Below are 20,890 nucleotides of genomic sequence, written 5' to 3'. Positions count from 1 at the left end.
AGCATGTAAAAGCTGCTCAATATACCAGTTTCAAGGGAGTGAGCAGTTTTGAAGTAACTATAGCTAAGCACACTGCCTTACAGAATCTGTGGGCTGTGACTTGCACTCTCAGCCATTGCTGAGGCCATCTGCCTCCAGTATGCCCTGGCTGCTCCTTCTGGATTCCTGCTCTGTCTGGACTGGGCAGTCTCTGTCTCAGTGAGAAGTGGCTTCCTGGCCAAAGCTTGCTTTGGGAGTGTCATGGACTAGGGGTTTATGTTTCCCATGTCCTGACCTGCCCCAGTAGTCCTCAGCAGAGGCAGAATCAGGATACCACTTTCCTTCCCTGTGGTGAAGGGGTATTTCCCCAGAGCTGATTCCCAGCAAGCAGTCAGTCTTGATTAAAAAGAGGAACCCTGCCTCCTTTGGGTTTTCCTATTGTATGAATCAAAAGATTTCCCTAAAATTACCCCTAGCACACAGTGTTGGTGTTTGCATTTTGCTCAGCTTTCACTAGTGAGAACAGGTACTCCCTTTGGCTCAGAGTCCTGGGGTTCCTGAGACTTTTAGGGACTCTGCAGACAGAGCTTCAGGTGCTGGTCTTTGGCAGTGCTTCTTTCCCTCAGTGTTGGGAAGCAGCAGCTAGTTGTGCCCCCTAGGATGGGCCAGGACCATTACTCCCTTGGCAGCAGCCTTGGCCCTGAAGACTTGACAGCTTTTTAGAACTCTGGTGACCTGCAGATTCTCTGCTGTACCTCCTCCAGACTCAACTCTCTGCTTTTGTCATCTGTGCTTTGCCACCCTCCTTCCAGCCCTGCTGCTGCTCCTTGAGCTGTCCAGCAGCCGGCTGTCCTGCTGCTTTCACAGCCTAGCCTTCTGAGTCTGCCCCATTGTCACTGCTGCTGTCTCTGCTCTTCTTTTTTTGTTACTAGCCCAGTCTGCACTACTAAAAGTAGGCAGGAAATGACCACTCACGAGAAACATTTTGTTGGGCCTGATGTTGCAACATTGGGAAGCATGGTAGCACCTCCCAGCCTCCTCACTACATGGGCCTGAGCAGCCTGCCTACATACCCTGATAGGGGTGATTAAGCCATTCATGTCCATTCTTTGAGCCAATCACAGCCTTGGCTCTTAGCACCAATCACAGCAGTCCTCTGCTAGACTACTAGGGCAAGTCTCTCCCTCTGGCACTTGAAAGTGGTTACAGGGTCATTTTGATTCATCAAGGCTAGTGCTAGTAAGTCTGATAGAAACCGTTTAAAACAGCCCTGTTTGAGGCTATGCATTTAAGAGCCCTGGCAGTCAGCAACAGTTGTCCTATAGTTTCATCAGGGTATCTGTGGAGTGTTTCAGGTGGCAGTGTTTGCATTAGAGTACTACAGTTGGCTATTTGACTGATAGCCCTTGTGCTAAGGGCAGCAAGAGAGTCAAATAATTGCTAATCATAGAGTTAGATTGCCTCATCTCCTTATTTACAAGGAAATGAACATTTAGGAGTATTTACAGATATAATTAACATATTAGCAAGCCGGGCATGGTAGCACATGCATTTTATCCCAGCACTCAAAAGGCAGAGGTAGGAGGATTGCCTTGGGTTTGAGGCCACCCTGAGACTACATAGTGAATTCCAGGTCAGCCTGGGCTAGAGTGAGACCCTACCTTGAAAATCCCAAAGGAAAAGAACAGATTAACAGTAATAGTGATTTATTATTTGTTTAATTTTTTAAAGTTTTTATTTATTTATTTGAGAGCGAGAAGGAGGTAGAGAGAGAGAGAAAAATGGGTGTGCCAGAGAGTCCAACTGCTGCAAAGAAACTCCAGATGCATGTGCCACCTTGTGTAGCTGGCTTAACGTGGGTCCTGGGGAGTTAAACATGGGTCCTTGGGCATTGCAGGCAAGTGCCTTAACCACTAAGCCATCTCTCCAGCCCTTGTTTGCTTATTTTGAGACAAGGTTTCACTGCAGCTCAGGTTGACCTAGAACTCACTGGTAATCCTCTTACCTTGGCCTCTAGAGTAAATCACTAAGCCTGGCATTAGTGGTTTTTTAAAATATATATATTTGTGTGTGTGAGTGAGAGAGAGAGTGGGGGGGGGCAGGGAGAAAATGAGCACGCCAGGGCCTCTAACCACAGCCGACTCATGCCTACCTTGTGCATCTGGCTTGCGTTGGTCCTGGGGAATCAAACCTGGGTCTTTTGGCTTTGCAGGCAAGTGCCTTAACTGCTAAGCCATCTCTCTAGCACAATAGTGGTTTTTAAAACAGATTTTAACAATGTTTAGGGGTGTTATAACAGTGCTTCAAGGAAAGGTGGGACCCCCTCTGTCTCAAATGCAGAAGCAGATGTGAAGTCTTAGTTACCTCATTAAGGCAATCATTAGGTGGCTGTTAGTTACAACATGATACCACTCATTTCTCTAGATTTTTCTCATTTTGGAAAATAAGTATTGCATCACTACTCTGTATATCTGGCTTACACGGGCACTGGGGAATTGTACTTAGATTCAAACTTTGTAAGCAAGCACCTTTAACTGCTGAGCCACCTTCAGCCTTCAGTCCCCCCCGTTTTTTTTTTTTTTGGTTTTTCGAGGTAGGGTCTCACTTTGGTCCAGGCTGACCTGGAATTAACTATACAGTGTCCGGGAGACCTCGAACTCTCCGTGATCCTCCTACCTCTGCCTCCCAAGTGCTGGGATTAAAGGTGTGCATCACCACACCCAGCTTAATATGGTGAATCTTGATAGATGTAACCACACCAACGATGGTTTGTGGGAGTCCTTGTTAATGTTTGGAGCAATTTACAAGGTCTGAGGTCTAGTGCTGTGAGTTCTTGGCTGTACTTTTGGGTCTATGTGAGCTAACAAGAACCCATTCTATTAGAGCTGGCGCTCAGGTGTGCTGGCAAGCTCTCACCTGGTTCTGTTCACCTCCTCCAGGATGTCCCTGTGGAGGCACTCACCACAGTGAAGCCATACTGCAACGAGGTCCATGCCCAGGCTCAGCTATGGCTCAAGAGAGATCCTAAGGCATCCTACGAAGCCTGGAAGAAGTGTCTCCCCATCAGAGGTGGGTCTCTTCTCCCCTGACCCCCACCTCTGTCTAGCAGCTCCTACTCCCATTATGCTCTTACCCTCACCTATCGTGCAACCTTGGCCTGGCAGGGGTAGATGGTAATGGGAAGACCCCCAGCAAGGCAGAGCTCCACCATCTCTACTTGACTGAGAAGTACGTGTGGAGGTGGAAGCAATTCCTGAGTCGTCGAGGGAAGAGGACCGCCCCTCTGGACCTCAAGCTGGGCCACAACAACTGGCTGCGGCAGGTGAGCAGCTGTCACCTGGGTCCTGGCTGCAGGTGCTAAGTGGTGTGCACTGAGCCTCACCATGTCTACTCTGCTTCCTCCTCCTCCCCTTCCTTCTTTGTTATTGTCACTTCCTTTCAAATAGTGAAGTCTTGTTAGCCTCCAGAGGTGGACTAGTCAAGACAGAACTCCCTTAGCTTCCCTGTCAGGCTCCTTGAGCTCTGGGCCCCACCCCACAGGAGCAAACCTCAGTCTTCTATTCCCTTCCTCCTCTCATTGGTCTGGTTCTTCCTTCCTCCTCTTCCTAGGTAAGGCTTCAAGGTTGAAAGTCGCTGCATGTTGTCTGCCTATGAACAAGAAATTCACTGCAAGTCTTCCACTTGGAGCTATTCCAGAAAGAACTCTGGAGACCCTTGCTCTGGAGAAGGCTTGCTTGGCTTTCCTCCCTCAGTTATGTTAGGTGTGTGGAGAAGTCTCCATGAAGAAGGCATCATCTGCAGCCATCAGCTTCTGGCTTTAGATAGTGGTGTGGACCTTTAGCTTTTCTTAGAGAGACTCCGAGTGAGTGGCCTTTGGCTGCCCGGTTGTGGTCCTGGTCAACAGAGTATCCTCTGAGCCAGGCCTTCTCCCTCCTGTGTTTGACAGGTTCTCTTTACCCCAGCGACACAGGCTGCACGGCAGGCAGCCTGTACCATTGTGGAAGCTCTAGCCACTGTCCCTAGCCGCAAGCAGCAGGTCCTCGACCTCCTTACCAGGTATAAACTATAAGAGGTGGGCTGGGAAGGGTGGTTAGACCCCACTGAAAACTTGTTCCTCATTCCCAGGGGAATACACAGGTCAGGGAAGGAGGTACCCTGGGTGGTGCATGACCATCTCATTCCCCATGTCTGGCTGAAAAGCTGTACTTGAGAATTAGTAGCAGTAAAGCAGCAGCAAGTGTTTGTTGAGATATCTTGTGAGCAAAGACATGTTGGTCATGCGTTGTCTTAAGTAATTCTCGGTGCAGTCAGCACTGAGCCTCAGATGCCTAGCGTCCACAGCCGCCAGTCCTGCCATGTTCTGAATTCTTCCAGTGTGGAAAGTTTGGGGTTTTTTGGATGTCCTGCTTTGACCTCTAGAAGGAGGAGGAAGAGAAGCCTATTAGAAGATGTGGAGAAGGGAACTACTGGGGCTCTCAGAACATTAGGCCTCTTTAAGGTCCCTTGTCCTGTCTCAATGGCAGTTACCTGGACGAGCTGAGCGTAGCTGGGGAGTGTGCTGCCGAGTACCTGGCCCTCTACCAGAAGCTCATCGGCTCATCACACTGGAAAGTCTACCTGGCAGCTCGGGGAGTCCTTCCCTATGTGGGCAACCTCATCACCAAGGTACTCCGTCCTTCCCCAGTGCTCTTTCACTGTAGTCTAGTAGGAACTTTGCCAAGTTATTTCCTGGAAGAAATGTTTGCATTATGTTTCAGATTGTCTTGTAGCTGTCGCTGGCTAGGGCAGTAGGGTGGCACTCGTAGCTATTTTGTGGCTGAGGCAGTGTGAGGGGCACCTTAGCGGTCCCAAGGCTTAGGCATTCACTAAGCAGCACTGTAGATGTGACCTCCAAGTGTCTTTGGTTGGTTTTAGAAACTCCTGGGATGGTGGTGGAGGCTGCCAGGATCATTGGCAGCTCCATCACACTCTACTTGTCATTCTGTTTAGGAAATAGCCCGCCTGCTGGCTCTAGAGGAGGCCACCTTGAGCACTGACCTGCAGCAGGGCTATGCCCTCAAAAGTCTCACAGGTAGGAGCTGCCTGGCCCTCTCCTTAGGTGTCCTGGGTATGCTTTAGGGACTGACCTTAGCTCCTTGATGCTGGATTGACTCCTTCTCAGACTTAGCATGGGCAGTCTGAGCTCTGTGTTCTCTTACTGGACGGTTCTGCACCTTGAGCTTTCTGCCTTCTTGACCATAGACAGATTTTCCCCTGCTCTTTGAGTTGCTGGTAGTCTGATGGCTCAGGACTTCCTGCCTTTGTATTCTTATCCAGAGCTCTTATGACAACTTCTCCTTGTCCCCACAGGCCTTCTCTCCTCCTTTGTTGAGGTAGAGTCCATCAAAAGGCACTTTAAGAGTCGCCTCGTGGGCACTGTGCTGAACGGGTACCTGTGCTTGCGAAAGCTGGTGGTGCAGAGGACCAAGCTGATTGACGAGACACAGGACATGCTGCTGGAGATGCTGGAGGACATGACCACAGGTAGCCCCACTGCCCAGCAGCCTGGAGTCAGGAGACATGGGGAATGAGATGGTCAGGAAGTCAACCCCTCTTTGGTTGGTGAGGTGCACACATCTGTTGTCCCCAGTGTCACAGTGCCAGAGGCAAATCTCTTCCTGTGTTCAAGGAGAGAAACCCATGTCTCAAGCTGTAAATCCTGGAGCTGGGCTCAGTGACTCAATTTGGAATTTCTCCTATTGAGCTCGTAGAGTAGGAAGGGGTCAGAGGTTCCCAGACTGGTGAATTTAATCCTCCTTGGTCTTTTTTTTTAAAAAAAATTTAAATTTAATTTAATTTTTTGTTTTTCAAGGTGGGGGGGGTCTCATTGTAGCCTAGGCTGACCTGGAATTCACTATGTAGTCTCAGGGTGGCCTCAAACTCATGGCGATCCTCCTACCTCTGCCTCCCGAGTATTGGGATTGAAGGCATGCACCACCACGCCTGGCTTGAAGCTTTTTTTTTAATTAACTTTTTTTTGACACCCTCCATACATACAATATACCGTGATCATAATCTGCTCCCTCCACCTTTTTTCTTTTTCCCCACTGCTCTATCCCCTGCACTGAATCTCTTTCCAATTAGTCTGTCTTCTATTTTGATGTCATCATTTTTCCCCTCCTATCATGTAGCTACTTTGAGATGATGCATGCCACTACCACGTTGTGTCTGGAATTCAGTGTTGTAAGGCACTACTACGGGCGTCCTCTTCCTTTGGCTCGTACATTCTTTCCTCCACCTCTTCTGCAATGGTTCCTGAGCCTTGGAGATGTGATAGAGACATCTCACTTGATGCTGAACACCCCACTGTCATTTCTCTTTTGCATTTTGTTGAGTTTGGAGTCACCCCAAGTGGTTATCACTATCTGAAAAGAGAAGCTTCTCTAACCAAAATTGAGAATAGCATGAACAGATGGACATAAGTGTTCAGAGGGCAGTTTAAGTGGTGGAAGTGAAGGGTTGGCTTAGGGAACTTCGTCTGCTGTGTTGCCCAAAATGGAAGCCTTTCTGCCATGCTTAGCTGGTTAGCCATCCCAGCTGTGTAACCCAGGGACTATTGCATGGGCATTTTTTAAAAACATTTTTTTGTTCATTTATTTATTTATTTATTTGAGAGAGAAAGGCACACACACACAGAGAGAGAGAGAGAGAATGGGCGTGCCAGGACCTCCAGCCTCTGCAAACGAACTCCAGACGCATGCTTCCCCTTGTGCATCTGGCTAACTTGGGTCCTGGGAATTGAGCCTCGAACTGGGGTCCTTAGGCTTCATAGGCAAGTGCTCAACCACTAAGCCATTTCTCCAGCCCTGCATGGTCATGTTTTTGAGGGCCTATTTTGGTGAAGGGACACTAGGTCAAATGTAGTATAGTCCTTCTCTTTAAGGAGGTGACCCACCCCCACACACCCTCAGAGCAGGACAAGTACATAGCTAACAGTGCAGGAGTTGGTATGGCATGAAGGATTTCTCAGTGAGGGTGGTCTGAGGATTAAATGAGTTTGCCAGTTTCCATTGAGCAGCTGACACTGCCATGAGGAGTGCACAGACTGGCCAGTGGAGAGGAACATCAGTGATGACTTCATGGAAAGTCTCAGCTGTGCTGATGGGCGAAGCTCTTTCCTACCTCACTTGGATGCTTTGACTTCTGGCAGGTACAGAGTCAGAAACCAAAGCCTTCATGGCCGTGTGCATTGAGACTGCCAAGCGATACAATCTGGATGACTACCGGACGCCCGTGTTCATCTTCGAGAGGCTATGCAGCATCATCTATCCCGTAAGAGGGTGTTGTGCTCACACGGCTCAGCATGGGCCACCTTCCAGGAAGCCTCGGGGGGCTCTCAGCAGTCTTGGACTATACAGCACTATTTCAGCAAGATCTACTGGGCATGGAATAGAAGCAGCCTCATACTTTCCCTCTTCCTAGTAGTGGGAAACCCAGTGGTTGTCCTTTTCTATATGCCAGGTCAAGATTAGTCTCTTGTGGGTTTTTTTTGGAAGCAGGGTCCCACTGTAGCCCAGGCTAACCTGGAACTCACTCTGTAGCCCCAGGATAGCCTTGAACTCAGTGATTCACCTACCTCGGCCTCCCAAGTGCTGGGATTAAAGGTGTGTGCCACCACGCCTTGTAAGATTAGTCTTTTTAAAAATTCTGTCTTACATTCTATTGCCAAAAATCTCATTGATTATCAATCCAGCATGCTGTTTTGGGGCAGAGTGTCACCTGATTCTTCTCTGAACCTTGGTGCGCATGTGTGTGAGCGAGTGAGTGAGTGTGTGTGTGTGTGTGTGTGTGTGTGTCTGTGTGTCTGTGTCTTGTATGTCTTCTGGCTTGAGTTGTGTGGAAGCAGGGTCTGGTGTAAAGACCCCCTCTCAATGTCACCACCAGAGGGCATTGGGGGTGGGTCACCAGTGACGTCGTCATCAGCATCTCATGACAGGAGTATACTTGCTTCTGGTCTCCTTGCTTGGTTAGGCTTTCTCTCCTGGTCCACCATAGAGTTTCAGAAGAGTCTTGCTATTCAGGCTACTTAGATTCTTGGTGGCTGTTTCAAATGAGATCTGAGCCACCTGTCCTTTAATCTCCCTAATGTGTGTGGGTGCCGTGCGCTTGCTGTGTTTCCATCAGAGTGCCTGCAGAACCGGCAGCGTGCTGGGAGTCTGCCGTACTGTGCTCTCGAACATCCTTCTCTCTGTCCTTAAGGAGGAGAATGAAGTCACGGAGTTCTTTGTGACCCTGGAGAAGGATCCCCAACAAGAAGACTTCTTACAGGGCAGGATGCCTGGGAACCCATATAGCAGCAATGAGCCAGGCATTGGGCCACTTATGAGGGACATAAAGAACAAGATTTGCCAGGACTGTGACCTGGTGGCTCTCCTGGAGGATGACAGTGGAATGGAGGTAAGGAGCATGGCAGGGTGCTAGCCATGAGGCACATGGGCTGGGTCCAATCCAGGTGTTTCTTCGTAGAAGCTGGCTAACCAGACAGGATTGCTCTAACCTCCTTTGTCCCTGAACTGGGGCTAATGACTCCCGTCTTCCTGCCTGGCCTATACAGATTAATGACCTGTGCTGTGGTGGGCTCTGCCCAATGCCTGGCGTGAAATAAGCAAGCAGTTAATCATGTCATTGGTGGTGATGGTAGAATTTTATTACTGTTGCTTCTGGCAGAAGGTCATGGAGCTCCCAGCATCCTGAGTTTGAACCCTGGTGTGGTTTCAGGGCTCTGTGTCTGAGCTTCCTGGCACAGTTCCTTGAGTCTGGCTTTGTCGGTTACATGGCTCAGTGCTGAGTTTGAAGTGGGATGAGGCAGAAGATACATGTGGGTGTTGAGCTGAGTCCACAGTGGGATAAAGGGTGTCCCTGACAGGGCAGAGTGCTGGGTGGTGTGCACATGCGCATGGTTTTTATAGAGCAAGAGCATTAAGAGACTGGTTAAAAATCAAAACGGTGAGCAGTGGGCCCTAACCACCCTTTGATCTTGAAACATACTGGCCTTACATTAATAACATCCTCTACTTTTCTGTTCAGCTTCTAGTGAATAATAAAATTATTAGTTTGGACCTCCCTGTGGCCGAGGTTTATAAGAAGGTCTGGTGCACCACGAATGAGGTATGTGCTTGCTTTCCTGCTGGGCGGTGTGGGTTTCCTTTTCTGACTTGGACAGACTTACTAGGAGCTGTTGTTGTCACCACTTACCTACCTGGAGTAGCTTTACTTACTGCCTCAGTGGCTGTGTGAAGAGAACCCCAATCTTGGCTGCCTTTGGAGGCATCTAACTACTGATGGTCAAGTAGCACATAGAAAATTCCAGCCAAGACCACATGCGGGCTTCTCCCCTTTCAAGCCCTGAAGCACATTAGAAGTTGACAGTTTTGCTTCTTACATTGGTGAGGGGTTCTGGAGAAGTCCAGAGTTTGTGGTGGTTTCTTATCTGGTTCTTCAACTTCTGTCTGTGCTTTGCCCTACTTTCAATCTCTAGATGCTTTTCTGTGCCTGTTGTCCTGAGGAGGCACTGCTGGGCTTCCATAGCTTGTGACCCCCTCAGAGCTGGCTTTCTCTTTTGGGCTCTCTTTCTGACTTTTTCTAAAGTCTAGCATGGGCCAGCAGCTGGCACAGGGGTGGTACACATTCTTCACTTCATCTCCAGTGTGTGACACTGCATCTGTGCTTCTCACCTCTGAACCAAGGCTGACAGTTGTGTGGGTGCCTGGTACAGATGGGCTCTCCCATTGGCTCTTTCCTGACCATTCCAGCCAGGCTGTAAGGGTCAGCATGCAGAGATGGGACAGAGTCTCTCTTGGTTGTATGGTGACATGTTGTGTGTGGAGACTGACATGGTTGTGCTCTCTCAAGAGTCACAGCTCTTTGGTCTAAATGGACTTGCTTGTCCTGAGTCTTTGAGTAGTAGTCTCCAGTGGGCAGAGAGTTTCTGAGTGAGGCATGGTCTTGGAATTGGACTGGCACTTCTAGCCAGATAACGTGAGCAGTTGTTGAACCTTATATACAGAGTTAATATGCAAGGCTTGATTAACATGGGACTTAAATCAGATGAGGTAGTGTCTGTAAAGTGTATCCCATAGTGCTTGGTGTATAGTAGACACTGACTAAAACTAGCCTCCTGAATAACTTAAAGGCAACTGGAGTTGGGGACATAGATTCTGGCCTTAGAAAATCTAAGGATTTGCCAAGGCATAACTCAGGGACAGTGTCAAGTCCTTTACACTTTTCTGTTGGGCCTACTGATAAGTATCCTTCTCCAACTTTCTGTGTTCAGGGAGAACCCATGAGGATTGTTTATCGAATGCGGGGGCTGCTGGGAGATGCCACTGAGGAGTTCATTGAGTCCTTGGACTCCACCACAGGTACAGCTCTTTCCACAGTTGGGGATGTGCTTGGGCTTTGGGATAGGTAGTAGTCAGCACGTAGCGGGAGGGAAGATGCAAGTGTCAGTGGCTTGACCTGGACCCCTCCAGGGTGAAAACAATGAGCATTAAGGGGACATGCAGTTAACCACAAACTAGAGTTCCAGTCTATTCTCACTTTAGTTTTTGTTGTCCTTATTGTTCCAAGGACAGTAGTGTTTGTCTGCATGTTCCTGTTTGAACAGGAAACTTTTTTGACACGTCTTGAGTGAGGCTCCCATGGGAGTGAGAGCATGTAGGTTGCTTCCATGCTGACCTTTGTTGGCTGAGTCTGCATTGGAGATAGGGAGATATGGAAAGCACTAGCTTTCAGCCTGAGAGGGGCTGCACCTTTCATTCTGGACTCTTTTATTCCCACCTGACACCTTCCCCTCTGTTCTTGGTGTTCCTTCTCCCACAGATGAAGAGGAGGATGAAGAAGAAGTGTATAAGATGGCTGGTGTGATGGCCCAATGTGGGGGCCTGGAATGCATGCTCAACAGACTGGCAGGAATCAAAGACTTCAAGCAGGGTCGCCACCTTCTAACAGTGAGTTTGGGACAGCACTGGCAGACCAGCCTTTCTGAGCTGGGTTAGCCCCAGTGGCCTTTCTGCTGTGTACTTATCGCTAGAGGGCAGCCTGGTGCAGCCAGCCGGTGTGAACTGTTCTCCTCAGCTAAGCCTCCCAAGCTCCTCCTGGCCTGCTCCTCACAAAACCAGGTTGATGGCAGCCTTCTGTGGTGCCTCTTTAGGTATTAGAGGAACCAGAGTCTTACTGTCTTTCCCAAATAACTGCCCTTATATCAACACTATTATTTTTTATTTAATTTATTTAAAAAGAGAGCAAGTGAGTATGGGCATACCAGGGACTCTAGCCACTGCAAATGAACTCCAGACAAGTGTGCCACTTTGTGCATCTAGCTTTATGTAGGTGCTGGGGAATGGAGCCCAGGCCATCAGGCTTTGCAAGCCAGCACTTTTAACTGCTGAGCCGTCTCTCCAACCCTCATACTATGTTATGGGGGCTCATGCTGTAGAATTTTGTTTGAGCTTCATCCAGACGTCTTGTTACAATGTCAGTATTGCAGATACGTCTCTGGAATCTTCACTCTCCAGGGTACATGAGGACAAATGTCACGATGCCTGTTTCTAATGACATTCTGGGTTCTGAGCTCCCACAGGCTATGAGCTTTGGGGTCTCATTTTGTCTACTGTCAGTTGAGTCTTCATGAGTGCTGGGATTTCCCTAGGACAGCACTGCTGTCACTGCCATAGGGATAGTAGGGTGACCTTTGAAGAATGTTACCACTTAAAATGTCAGCCTGGGGCTGGAGAGATGGCTTAGCGGTTAAGCGCTTGCCTGTGAAGCCTAAGGACCCCGGTTCGAGGCTCGGTTCCCCAGGTCCCACGTTAGCCAGATGCACAAGGGGGCGCATGCGTCTGGAGTTTGTTTGCAGAGGCTGGAAGCCCCGGCGCGCCCATTCTCTCTCTCCCTCTATCTGTCTTTCTCTCTGTCTCTGTCACTCTCAAATAAATAAATAAAAAATTAAAAAAAAATATGTCAGCCTGGTGTGAGTCCAACCATCTGCCTGTGTCCTGTAAAGGTCACTGCTCCTATTGAACCTACCCTTGAGGAGGAGTACCTCTGAATTGTGTAGGCCCCTCAGATGCTCACTCCTGCTTGCCCTTCCTACACCCGTCGGTGCTCACGAGCTTGGGCTGCCTTCTCTTGTCAGGTGCTGCTGAAGTTGTTCAGCTACTGCGTGAAGGTGAAAGTCAACCGGCAGCAGCTGGTCAAGCTGGAAATGAACACTTTGAATGTCATGCTGGGGACGCTAAACTTGGTAAGGAGTGTGGACCACAAATGATGGAAGAGGGAAGCTGGGCAGTGCTGGGAGCAGGGAACATCTCGTCTTTGGTCTTTCTAACTCCTCCTTCTGACTCACCATCACTACTTTCATGATACCTGAGAGCTTTCTCACCCCTTTTCTGAGCACTAGTCAGAGGAAGGAAATCTCTAAAACACGTCACCCATTTTTGACACCAATGAGAGAGTAGAATCTCTCTTGTTGGGACAGCCAAGAGCAACACCTGGAATGGCATGTTTTCATAGTCTTCAAAGTTCTGCACACACGTCTCCCTGTCAGATATACACACACAGCCTCTGGGTCAGAGTGGGCAGCAGAGGTCATAAGTAGTGACAGTCTCCTGAGAGTGACTGGGCCTCCTCCTCTTCCTCTTCCAGGCCTTGGTAGCTGAGCAGGAGAGCAAGGACAGTGGAGGTGCCGCTGTGGCTGAGCAGGTGCTCAGCATCATGGAGATCATTTTAGATGAGTCCAACGCCGAGCCCCTGAGTGAGGACAAGGTGAGTGGGTCTGGTTCTTCTGCCCACAGAACTGGGAGGAAAACTTGTTTGGATCTAGATGAGCTCAACTGCAATGACTCGACCCATTCAAGTCAGGAATGGCCAGGCTCTGCTAATGGTAACATCGTTGCACTGGAGCCTGCGGTCTTAGAATGCTGAGGAAACCAAGCCACTAAGAATGCTCTTCCACTGGGAAATCCTCAGAAATGGGACCCAGGCCTAGCCTTGGTGCAGTTCTACTCCTTGCACAATTGACAGTGCCTCAGCCTTGGGATGTAACATGCTACTGGAGCCCAGGTGTTCAGCCTCCCAAACTTGCTCCACCGTCACAGGGCTTGAAGAACAGGAGAGTGTACTGGTATATTTTGACTGCCCATAGGCCTCATTAAAACTTGGAAGCTCATTTATACAAGGAAACCTGCCCTGCTGTTAACCCCCAAGAAAGGATGAGGAGCAGTTCTGTGATGGGTGGGAGTGGCTGTACTTCCCTGACTTCTACTCTTTTCTCTGTTGCAGGGCAACCTCCTCCTCACAGGTGACAAGGATCAACTCGTGATGCTCCTGGACCAGATCAACAGTACCTTTGTCCGCTCCAACCCCAGCGTTCTCCAGGGCCTGCTTCGCATCATACCGTACCTCTCCTTTGGAGAAATGGAGAAGATGCAGATCCTCGTGGAGCGCTTCAAGCCATACTGCAACTTTGATAAGTACGTGCCGGCTGTGCTGTGGCTTGTTGAAAGGGAGTCCCCCAAAACCTGAGCTACTTCTTTGAGGTGGGGAGGAGCCACCTAGGTTTCTGTTGCAGGTTTGTTTCCGTGTCTGGCAGTTAAAGGGCTCTGCTTAGCCAGTGGGGGAGGGGTGGGGGCATTAGTTGAATCACCGTGTGCTGCAGTAGAAAACAGTCACCTACCAAGGGCAGGAGCCAGGTGTGAGGGTCTTCATGTCCTTAGGCGGAGTTTAGACTAAGAACTATAGGCAGTTTAAGGCTGTTAACCAAGAGAGTATTCTGACTGGCTTGGGTTCTGCCTTCATTCACACTGCCAGCCTCTGCTGTCCCTAGGTACGACGAAGACCACAGCGGTGACGATAAAGTCTTCCTGGACTGCTTCTGCAAAATTGCTGCGGGCATCAAGAACAACAGTAACGGGCACCAGCTGAAGGACCTGATCCTACAGAGGGGGATCACCCAGAATGCCCTGCAGTACATGAAAAAGCACATCCCAAGTGCCAAGAAGTAAGATGCCCCACTGTGCCCTTTGCTGTTTCCCTCCTCATCCTGTATCCTGTGTCCTCCCCTAGAGGAGCTGTCAAGGGCCTGTGTTGTCTTCAGAGTACCAGCTCTGTCTGTCTCAACTGAACTCATTCTCCGTGTGCCTCCTTGACACTCTTGGAGGTCATGTTGAACTTTGCCAGAATCCACAGTTGGCATCCAGGTGCTTGGCTCCCCCAGCTGCTGATGTGCCTTCCTCTTTTTTGTAGTTTGGATGCTGACATTTGGAAAAAGTTTTTGTCCCGTCCAGCTCTGCCATTTATCTTGAGGCTTCTTCGGGGGCTGGCCATCCAACACCCCGCTACACAGGTGAGTGGCTAGCGTGCATGTGGTAGGAAGACTCAGACTGCTGAGCATATAGTTCCCCAACTGAAGGAATAACAGTCAGCAAGTTACCTGGAGGTGTGACTTGTCCTGTGGATGGACTTTCTGGAGTTCTTGTCTCACAGAGTTCTTTATGCTTTGGTGAATTCCACGCTGTCTTTTTCTTCTGTAACATATTTATTTATTTGAGAGAATGAGCAAGAAAGAGGAAGGTAAAGAAGGGGCACACAAGAGCCTCTAGCCACTTTGTACACTGGCTTTACATGGGTACTAGGGAATCAAACTTGAGTCCTTAGGCTTTGCAGGCAAGCATCTTAACCGCTGAGCTATCTCTCCAGCCTGATCCACATTCAGCATACATAGACTCCATTTTCCCTGATTGTATGTGTAGCAACTAAATTGAGGGTTGTGGCCGACCCTGTGAAATTGGATCGCTAGGACACCATCACCTCCCTTCTCTGCACTGCCTCAGGCGGCCCACCATTCTGCTCTGTTGCCCACTCCTGATTGCTCTGAGGTGTCTGTTAAAAAGCCCTTACAAACCTTATTGGTCCCATCCAGATGACTGGAGCTGAGGTTTTCTTTGAAGCCTTTAGTTAGTAAACAATGCAAAGGAATCCCAAAGGTGGCAGCTTGCAAAACCAGCTTGTATTACAGCCATATTGACCTTGGTACAGTCAAAATGCAGGACTGTTTTGTCACCTAAGGGTCCCTCCTTTTGGCCTCATCCACATCCCACCGGGCCCCTGCCACAAGTCCCTGCTTGATCTGTAAATTAATTTTTTTGTGTGTGTGTGTGTGTGCATGCGTGCATGTGTGTGTGTTGTGTGATGTGTGTGTGTATGTACTTGTGTATGCCCCTTCAGTGCCCCATATGCCTGCCTGTGGCAAGGGTCACTCACCCGCGATGGTCAGAGTGGAACTTGGGGTGTTCTGCTCTCTTGCTCTTCCATCTGGTCTTGTTTTTGAGCCAGAGTCTCTTTACTGTTTTGGAGCTTGTAAGGCTCCCTTGACTCTCAGGTCTCTGGGACTGGGGTAACAGGCCTGCATGGTTATACCCAGCTAGTTTACATAGGATCTGGAGATTTGAACTCTGGCAGCTCAGGCCCTCATAGTTACACAGGAAGCAACCTAACCACTGAACCATCTTCCCAACCCCATAGCTATAATTTTATCATTTCAGAAATGTTGTATGAATGAATCGCACTGTATGTAACTTTCCTCTAGGGACTGGCTTTTTTCACCCAGGTCCTACTGAGTGCATCAGTTGTGTGTGTGTTTCTGTTGCTGAGTGCCATCCTGCAGTAAGGACACGTCTGTCTTTTCCTATCTCCTGTGGAAGAACAACTGGGTGGTCTGCCATTGGGGATGTTACTGGTGAAGCTGCAGTGAACACTGAGGTGTAGGTGTTTATGGGAACATGATTTCATTCTGTGGGACCAGTGCCCAAGAGGGTATGCCTGTCTGAGGTAGCAATTGCAGATTAGCTCTTTAGGAAACTACCTAGCTGTTTTCTGGACTGGCTGTGCCACGTTACATTCCCACTAGCAGTGTGTGAGTGGCCTAGTTTTGCCTCATCTTTGCCAACATTTGGTATCTGTTTTTCATTTTTAGCCAAGCTGGTAGATGCAGTGCTGCCTCACTGTGCTTTGGATTTGTGTGTCCGTGGTTGGCCTCTCCTCTGTCTATTCTTCCATGAAATGTCTTCTCAAGTCTTCTGCCCATTTTCTAAGTTATCTGCTTAACATTTTTTTTTTTTTATGTTGAGTTTTAAGAGTCTTTAGGGCTAGTTTCCCCCCACCCTGTATATTATTGGAATGTAGTTCTGATTTCTTCTTTGACAGTCTGTTGTGATAACTCACTTTGACTACACACAGTGACAGTTGCTCCAGTTGTCTCACCCAGATCTGTTAGAAACTTGTTCACTTTAGTAGAGATAGCCACAACTAATGCATCTTCATAGAAATTGCCTCTCCTAGCGAGTCTTCATGCACATTGCCTCAAACTCGTAGCAATCCTCCTGTCCCAGCCTCCCAAATACTAAGATTATAGGCATGCACTCCTACATCTGGCCTGGGACTGTGGATCTCCCCCTGGAAACAGTGCCCCGACCATCCTAGTGAGAAGGAATTCTACGGGAAGAATAGGTAGTGGCCTTTCATCTTGACCTGGTGAATGAGTGGCTGAGCAGCAGCTTGAACTAGTTAGCGGGGGGCCTCAGCAGAGACCTATAGTTTGGTAGTTGAGAGGCTGGGGGACTTTAGAACTCCATCCTGGTTGCAGAATGCGGTAAATGGTGGTGTTATTGGAGGAGATGGGGGGCACAGGTTTGAGGGTACAGGGAGGAGAGTTGAATCAGGTTCTTTGGATGTGTGGTCCATCCCCTCACTTTGTTGGAGTATGAACTTAGTTTTCCTAGCACCTCATATACTTGTTTCACACACATGTATGCCCACGTGCACACCTGTGCATGCACATAGTAAACACCTAGGGAACTGAGTTTGGGATGCCTGTGGAAAAGTCTACTGGGATTTTAAATACAAGCTCAGTATTTAGGAGCACAGATGTGAGACGACTTGTAATCTTCCTGAGGTGCAAGTTCGCCTGCAGTGAGAGGATTTACGAGCTCACGAGCGATCAGAGGAGAGCACTGAGCTTTCATGTCGCACATTGGCTTTGTAGAAATTGCCACCAATCACTTGTGAAGGGGTGATGGGGATTTCATTGTTGCTGTGAGGCCACCTACAGACTTTTCTTAGCTACACCTGCCTTGTTTAGGTCTTCCCAGCCCCGAGCCACATAGTGTGGTGCCACAGGGCTCTGAGTTCTAGCGCAGGATCAGCATCCATATGTATTCTTCTGTTTGCGTCCACATGGCATGGTGCCGTAGGGGTATGCACCCCGGCCCTCCCCAGCGCAGATTCAGTAACATGTAAGTCCTCTGCACACCACGCATGGGAGCTGTGCCTTTGGTGTGCATAGGCAGGAAAACTGCCACCAAATTTGGTGGACACAGACTCCCAGATGTAGAACATGGGACCACAGAAATACCAGGGTCTTTGTTGAGGATAGCACAGTGGCCTTGCCAGATAGGACTTACCAGGTAAGTCTCTCTTACCAGGGTAGGACTGTCCTTGGCTGTCCCCATCACGGGCACTGTGCTGGGTGCTTTACATGCACAGTCTTGTTCTTAAATCTTATAGCAGCCATGACGTTATTCCCTTCTTACATATGGGGACCTGTAGCTAATGTTCAAAGTAACTGGTCAGAGGTCACTAGCTGAGGCAGACCTCCTTCCATGAGTCACAGGCTGTGACAGCAGCTGAGCAGATGACATGAGGCTGTGCGCATCGGCTGGTTGTCTGTGGTTTTGAACTCCTGGGCAGAAGGCCATCTCTATCACTGGGTACATGCATCTTGCTGCTCTTGTCTTGGCAGGTTCTAATTGGAACTGACTCCATCACAAACCTGCATAAACTGGAGCAGGTGTCCAGTGATGAAGGCATTGGGACCCTGGCTGAGAACTTGCTGGAGGCACTGCGGGAACACCCTGATGTGAACAAGAAGATCGATGCAGCCCGCAGGGAGACCCGGGCTGAGAAGAAGCGCATGGCCATGGCCATGAGGCAGAAGGCTTTGGGAACCCTCGGCATGATGGTAAAGGCGCCTGCCAGCATTGCCAGTGGGGACCAGGAGCCAGCCATGAGCAACCTTCTTGCTTTCCAGCAGAGCTGGGAGGGGTGGGGCAGGCGGAGGAGCTAGGTGTTCTGGGCTTCCTCAGGTATGGCTACTGTTTTTCTGCCACACAGATTTAACTTAGCAAGTTCACAAAAATGATAAAAATGGAGATAAAACTATTTTGTGTTGAGGGCTTGCCATATGCGGGATACTGCAGATGCCTTATGTATTCGATTTTATTCAAACCCCCAAGTAGGTCTGTGGCTTTGTATTGTTCTACCCATTTTCCAGGTGAAGAGATTGAAACTGGGAGGCAAAGTAAATGGAGGCCAGGACGCATGGCTGCTAAATAGGCCAGGGTCTGATTGCCCCAGAGGGCTGTGGGTTCTTTTTGTTGCCCTGCCTGAGAGGAAGCAGTGGCTCTGGAAGAGCCTTGTCCTAACAAGCAGACTCAAGCGTCAGCAGTTTGACACTTGCTGGGAATAGTAAACAATCAGAATGCAACCACCCTTGGCAGTTGAGACTGGCACAAAGCAAAGGGGCTTTGGGGTGGCAGGTGGCAGCATGCCAGGTTCCCACTGGCTGTTTCCTCTGCTTGAATGGCTTCTGTACAAAGGGGAGAAAGTAGCAGAAACCAGGTCTTTGCCTTCTGCAGACAGCTGGAAGCAGGTGGAATTGTAGCTCAGTGGTAGAATACTTGCCTGTCTAGCGTGTATGAGGCCCTGGCTCCATCCCTAGCACCGTCAAACAGAGGCTCTCCTCTCTGTGCAGATTGTCTTCCTTAGTGCATAGTTCTGGGTGTCCCCATGCCAGGGTGAGAGAGTATGTGGGAATCCCCTTCTGACATACTGCCTGGGTTCCCCTGTAGACAAACGAAAAGGGCCAGGTGGTGACCAAGACGGCGCTGCTGAAGCAGATGGAAGAGCTGATCGAGGAGCCGGGGCTTACGTGCTGCATCTGCAGGGAGGGGTACAAGTTCCAGGTACGGCTGCTCAGCAGCAGGTGACAGGTGACCCCCGGCGCTCTTGCTTTGGTGGCTCCATTTCCAGACAGTGTCCGACTCATGCAAGCCATTTTGTACTTAGGCTGAGGTCAAGCTTCTGCTTTGGGAGATTGACAAAGGTCAGCTGCCCTCGTTGGGGGCAGCACACCAGCATCACTGGAAGCCCCACCTGCCAACCCCCTTGGAGTGCCCGGCCTTGCTCAGGGCTTTATGTGCACTCAGTGATTCTTGCAACCTGTGAGAGGCCCCAGCCGGCAGTTGTGAGGGCATGTGGCAGAACCAGAACTCCAGTGGAGGCTGTGCTGACCCCTGACCAAGAGCACACCACACAGCTCCCCTTTAGGATGCAGGAGATCAGATCATCTACTTTCCCAGTGCAGCCAAGCTAGGTGACACCTCAAAAGAGCAGAGCAGCTGGTGGCCTGTTAAGACAGTCCTAGAAAGTGGCCTCACCTCTTTAGCCTTTGATCCCAGGGTGTAGAAGGGCAGGGTCTTTGCTCCTGCTGTGGTCCAGCCTCCTTGGAACCGCCCAGCAGCTGTTGGAAAGCGAGTGGCCTGATAGATGAAGCACAAACAGATGATGGCCCAGGCTTGCGTCTGCCCCGTCTGCACAGCCTCCTGCTATTGGTTGACCCCGCACTCAGTTGTGCCCAGCCAGGTGCTTAACTCACAGCTGAGGTGAGGTGTCAGCTGTCATGGTCTGTCTTCTGTTTTAATAAAATCCCTGACGCAAAGTAACTTGTAAAGAATGGAGGTTTGGGGCTGAGGGTCTAGTTCGTGCAGTTCAGCAGGAGAACATGTAACCAGCACAAGGCCCTAGCATCTGTCCTCAGCACTGGAAAAATAATGCTGGGTTTGGTGGCTCACACCTTTAATTCCAGTACTCAGGAGGCCAAAGGAGAAGGATCACCATGAGTTCAAGACTAGCGTGGGCTAAAGTGAGACCTTGACACAAAAAGAAAAAAAACAGAGGTTTATTTAGCTTACTGTTCTGGAAACCCAAGAGCGTGATGCCACAGTCTAAACCCGTGGTGGGTCTGGATGACCTAATTACTCCCTCAAGGTCCCTCTCACAGTGCACTGAGGAAGTGGGCCTCAGCATGAGTTTGGGTGGCAGCAAGAGGACTTTACCCAGAGTACTTTCCAGAAGCCTCCCTGCCCAGAGCCACCTGAATCTCAGGGCATTGCCTGGAAAGGGAGACACTCGGCATTCCCCATTCTGCTTAGCTCCTTCCCCAGCCCACCAGGGAGTGTCCTCAGCCTCCTTCTGTGTTCTCCTTGCAGCCCACAAAGGTGCTGGGCATCTACACCTTCACCAAGCGGGTGGCCTTGGAGGAGATGGAGAACAAGCCCCGAAAACAGCAGGGCTATAGCACTGTGTCCCATTTCAACATCGTGCACTACGACTGTCACCTGGCTGCTGTCAGGTAGGCACCAGCTCTGCGGATGGACTCTGGCAGGGCACCTGCCCCTGCCCTCCACCCTTTCATAGTGTTTCAGCTCTAGACATGCATTGCTTCAGCGGGGTGGGCCACTTGCCTAAAGTCCTAAAGCCCTGGATTGGCAGGAGCTGGGATAGCCAGCCTGGAGCTTTGAGTCTCCCTCTCAATCTCTGGGTCCCATGATGTCTATAGGTCCACAAACTGTTCTTGTCATGTAAGAAAAATGTTTGCCCTTGACCCCAGGCTGGTGAAAGCAGTCCTGCCTGTCTGAATTAGCAAAGCCAGCATTTACTTTATGGAGGTTACAAGTACTCTCTCCCTAAGGCCAGTAGCATGGCCAGATGTACATAGTTGGTGTTAGCAAACCCTCCCCACCCAGTCACCCAAGTG

General features: G+C 49.7%; 1 protein-coding gene across 1 annotated transcript in view; it reads left to right on the top strand.

Annotated features, from left to right (window-relative positions):
• The window catches only part of Ubr4 (ubiquitin protein ligase E3 component n-recognin 4), a 107,438-nt gene that overhangs the window by 74,174 nt on the left and 12,374 nt on the right, over positions 1 to 20,890 (top strand). The window contains exons 64-82 of the mRNA XM_045149409.1: positions 2,919 to 3,048; positions 3,144 to 3,301; positions 3,926 to 4,035; positions 4,503 to 4,644; positions 4,969 to 5,050; positions 5,329 to 5,502; positions 7,169 to 7,290; positions 8,218 to 8,415; positions 9,046 to 9,126; positions 10,292 to 10,379; positions 10,840 to 10,967; positions 12,155 to 12,262; positions 12,664 to 12,783; positions 13,300 to 13,490; positions 13,844 to 14,017; positions 14,263 to 14,362; positions 17,816 to 18,034; positions 18,924 to 19,037; positions 20,343 to 20,485. Of these exons, the coding sequence (XP_045005344.1) occupies positions 2,919 to 3,048; positions 3,144 to 3,301; positions 3,926 to 4,035; positions 4,503 to 4,644; positions 4,969 to 5,050; positions 5,329 to 5,502; positions 7,169 to 7,290; positions 8,218 to 8,415; positions 9,046 to 9,126; positions 10,292 to 10,379; positions 10,840 to 10,967; positions 12,155 to 12,262; positions 12,664 to 12,783; positions 13,300 to 13,490; positions 13,844 to 14,017; positions 14,263 to 14,362; positions 17,816 to 18,034; positions 18,924 to 19,037; positions 20,343 to 20,485 (2,582 nt within the window). The remainder of the gene's footprint in view (positions 1 to 2,918; positions 3,049 to 3,143; positions 3,302 to 3,925; positions 4,036 to 4,502; positions 4,645 to 4,968; positions 5,051 to 5,328; positions 5,503 to 7,168; positions 7,291 to 8,217; positions 8,416 to 9,045; positions 9,127 to 10,291; positions 10,380 to 10,839; positions 10,968 to 12,154; positions 12,263 to 12,663; positions 12,784 to 13,299; positions 13,491 to 13,843; positions 14,018 to 14,262; positions 14,363 to 17,815; positions 18,035 to 18,923; positions 19,038 to 20,342; positions 20,486 to 20,890) is intronic.

This window comes from Jaculus jaculus, chromosome 5 (assembly GCF_020740685.1).
Source record: "Jaculus jaculus isolate mJacJac1 chromosome 5, mJacJac1.mat.Y.cur, whole genome shotgun sequence".
Classification (NCBI taxonomy): Eukaryota; Metazoa; Chordata; class Mammalia; order Rodentia; family Dipodidae; genus Jaculus; species Jaculus jaculus.
This window is presented reverse-complemented; position numbering and strand designations above follow the sequence as displayed.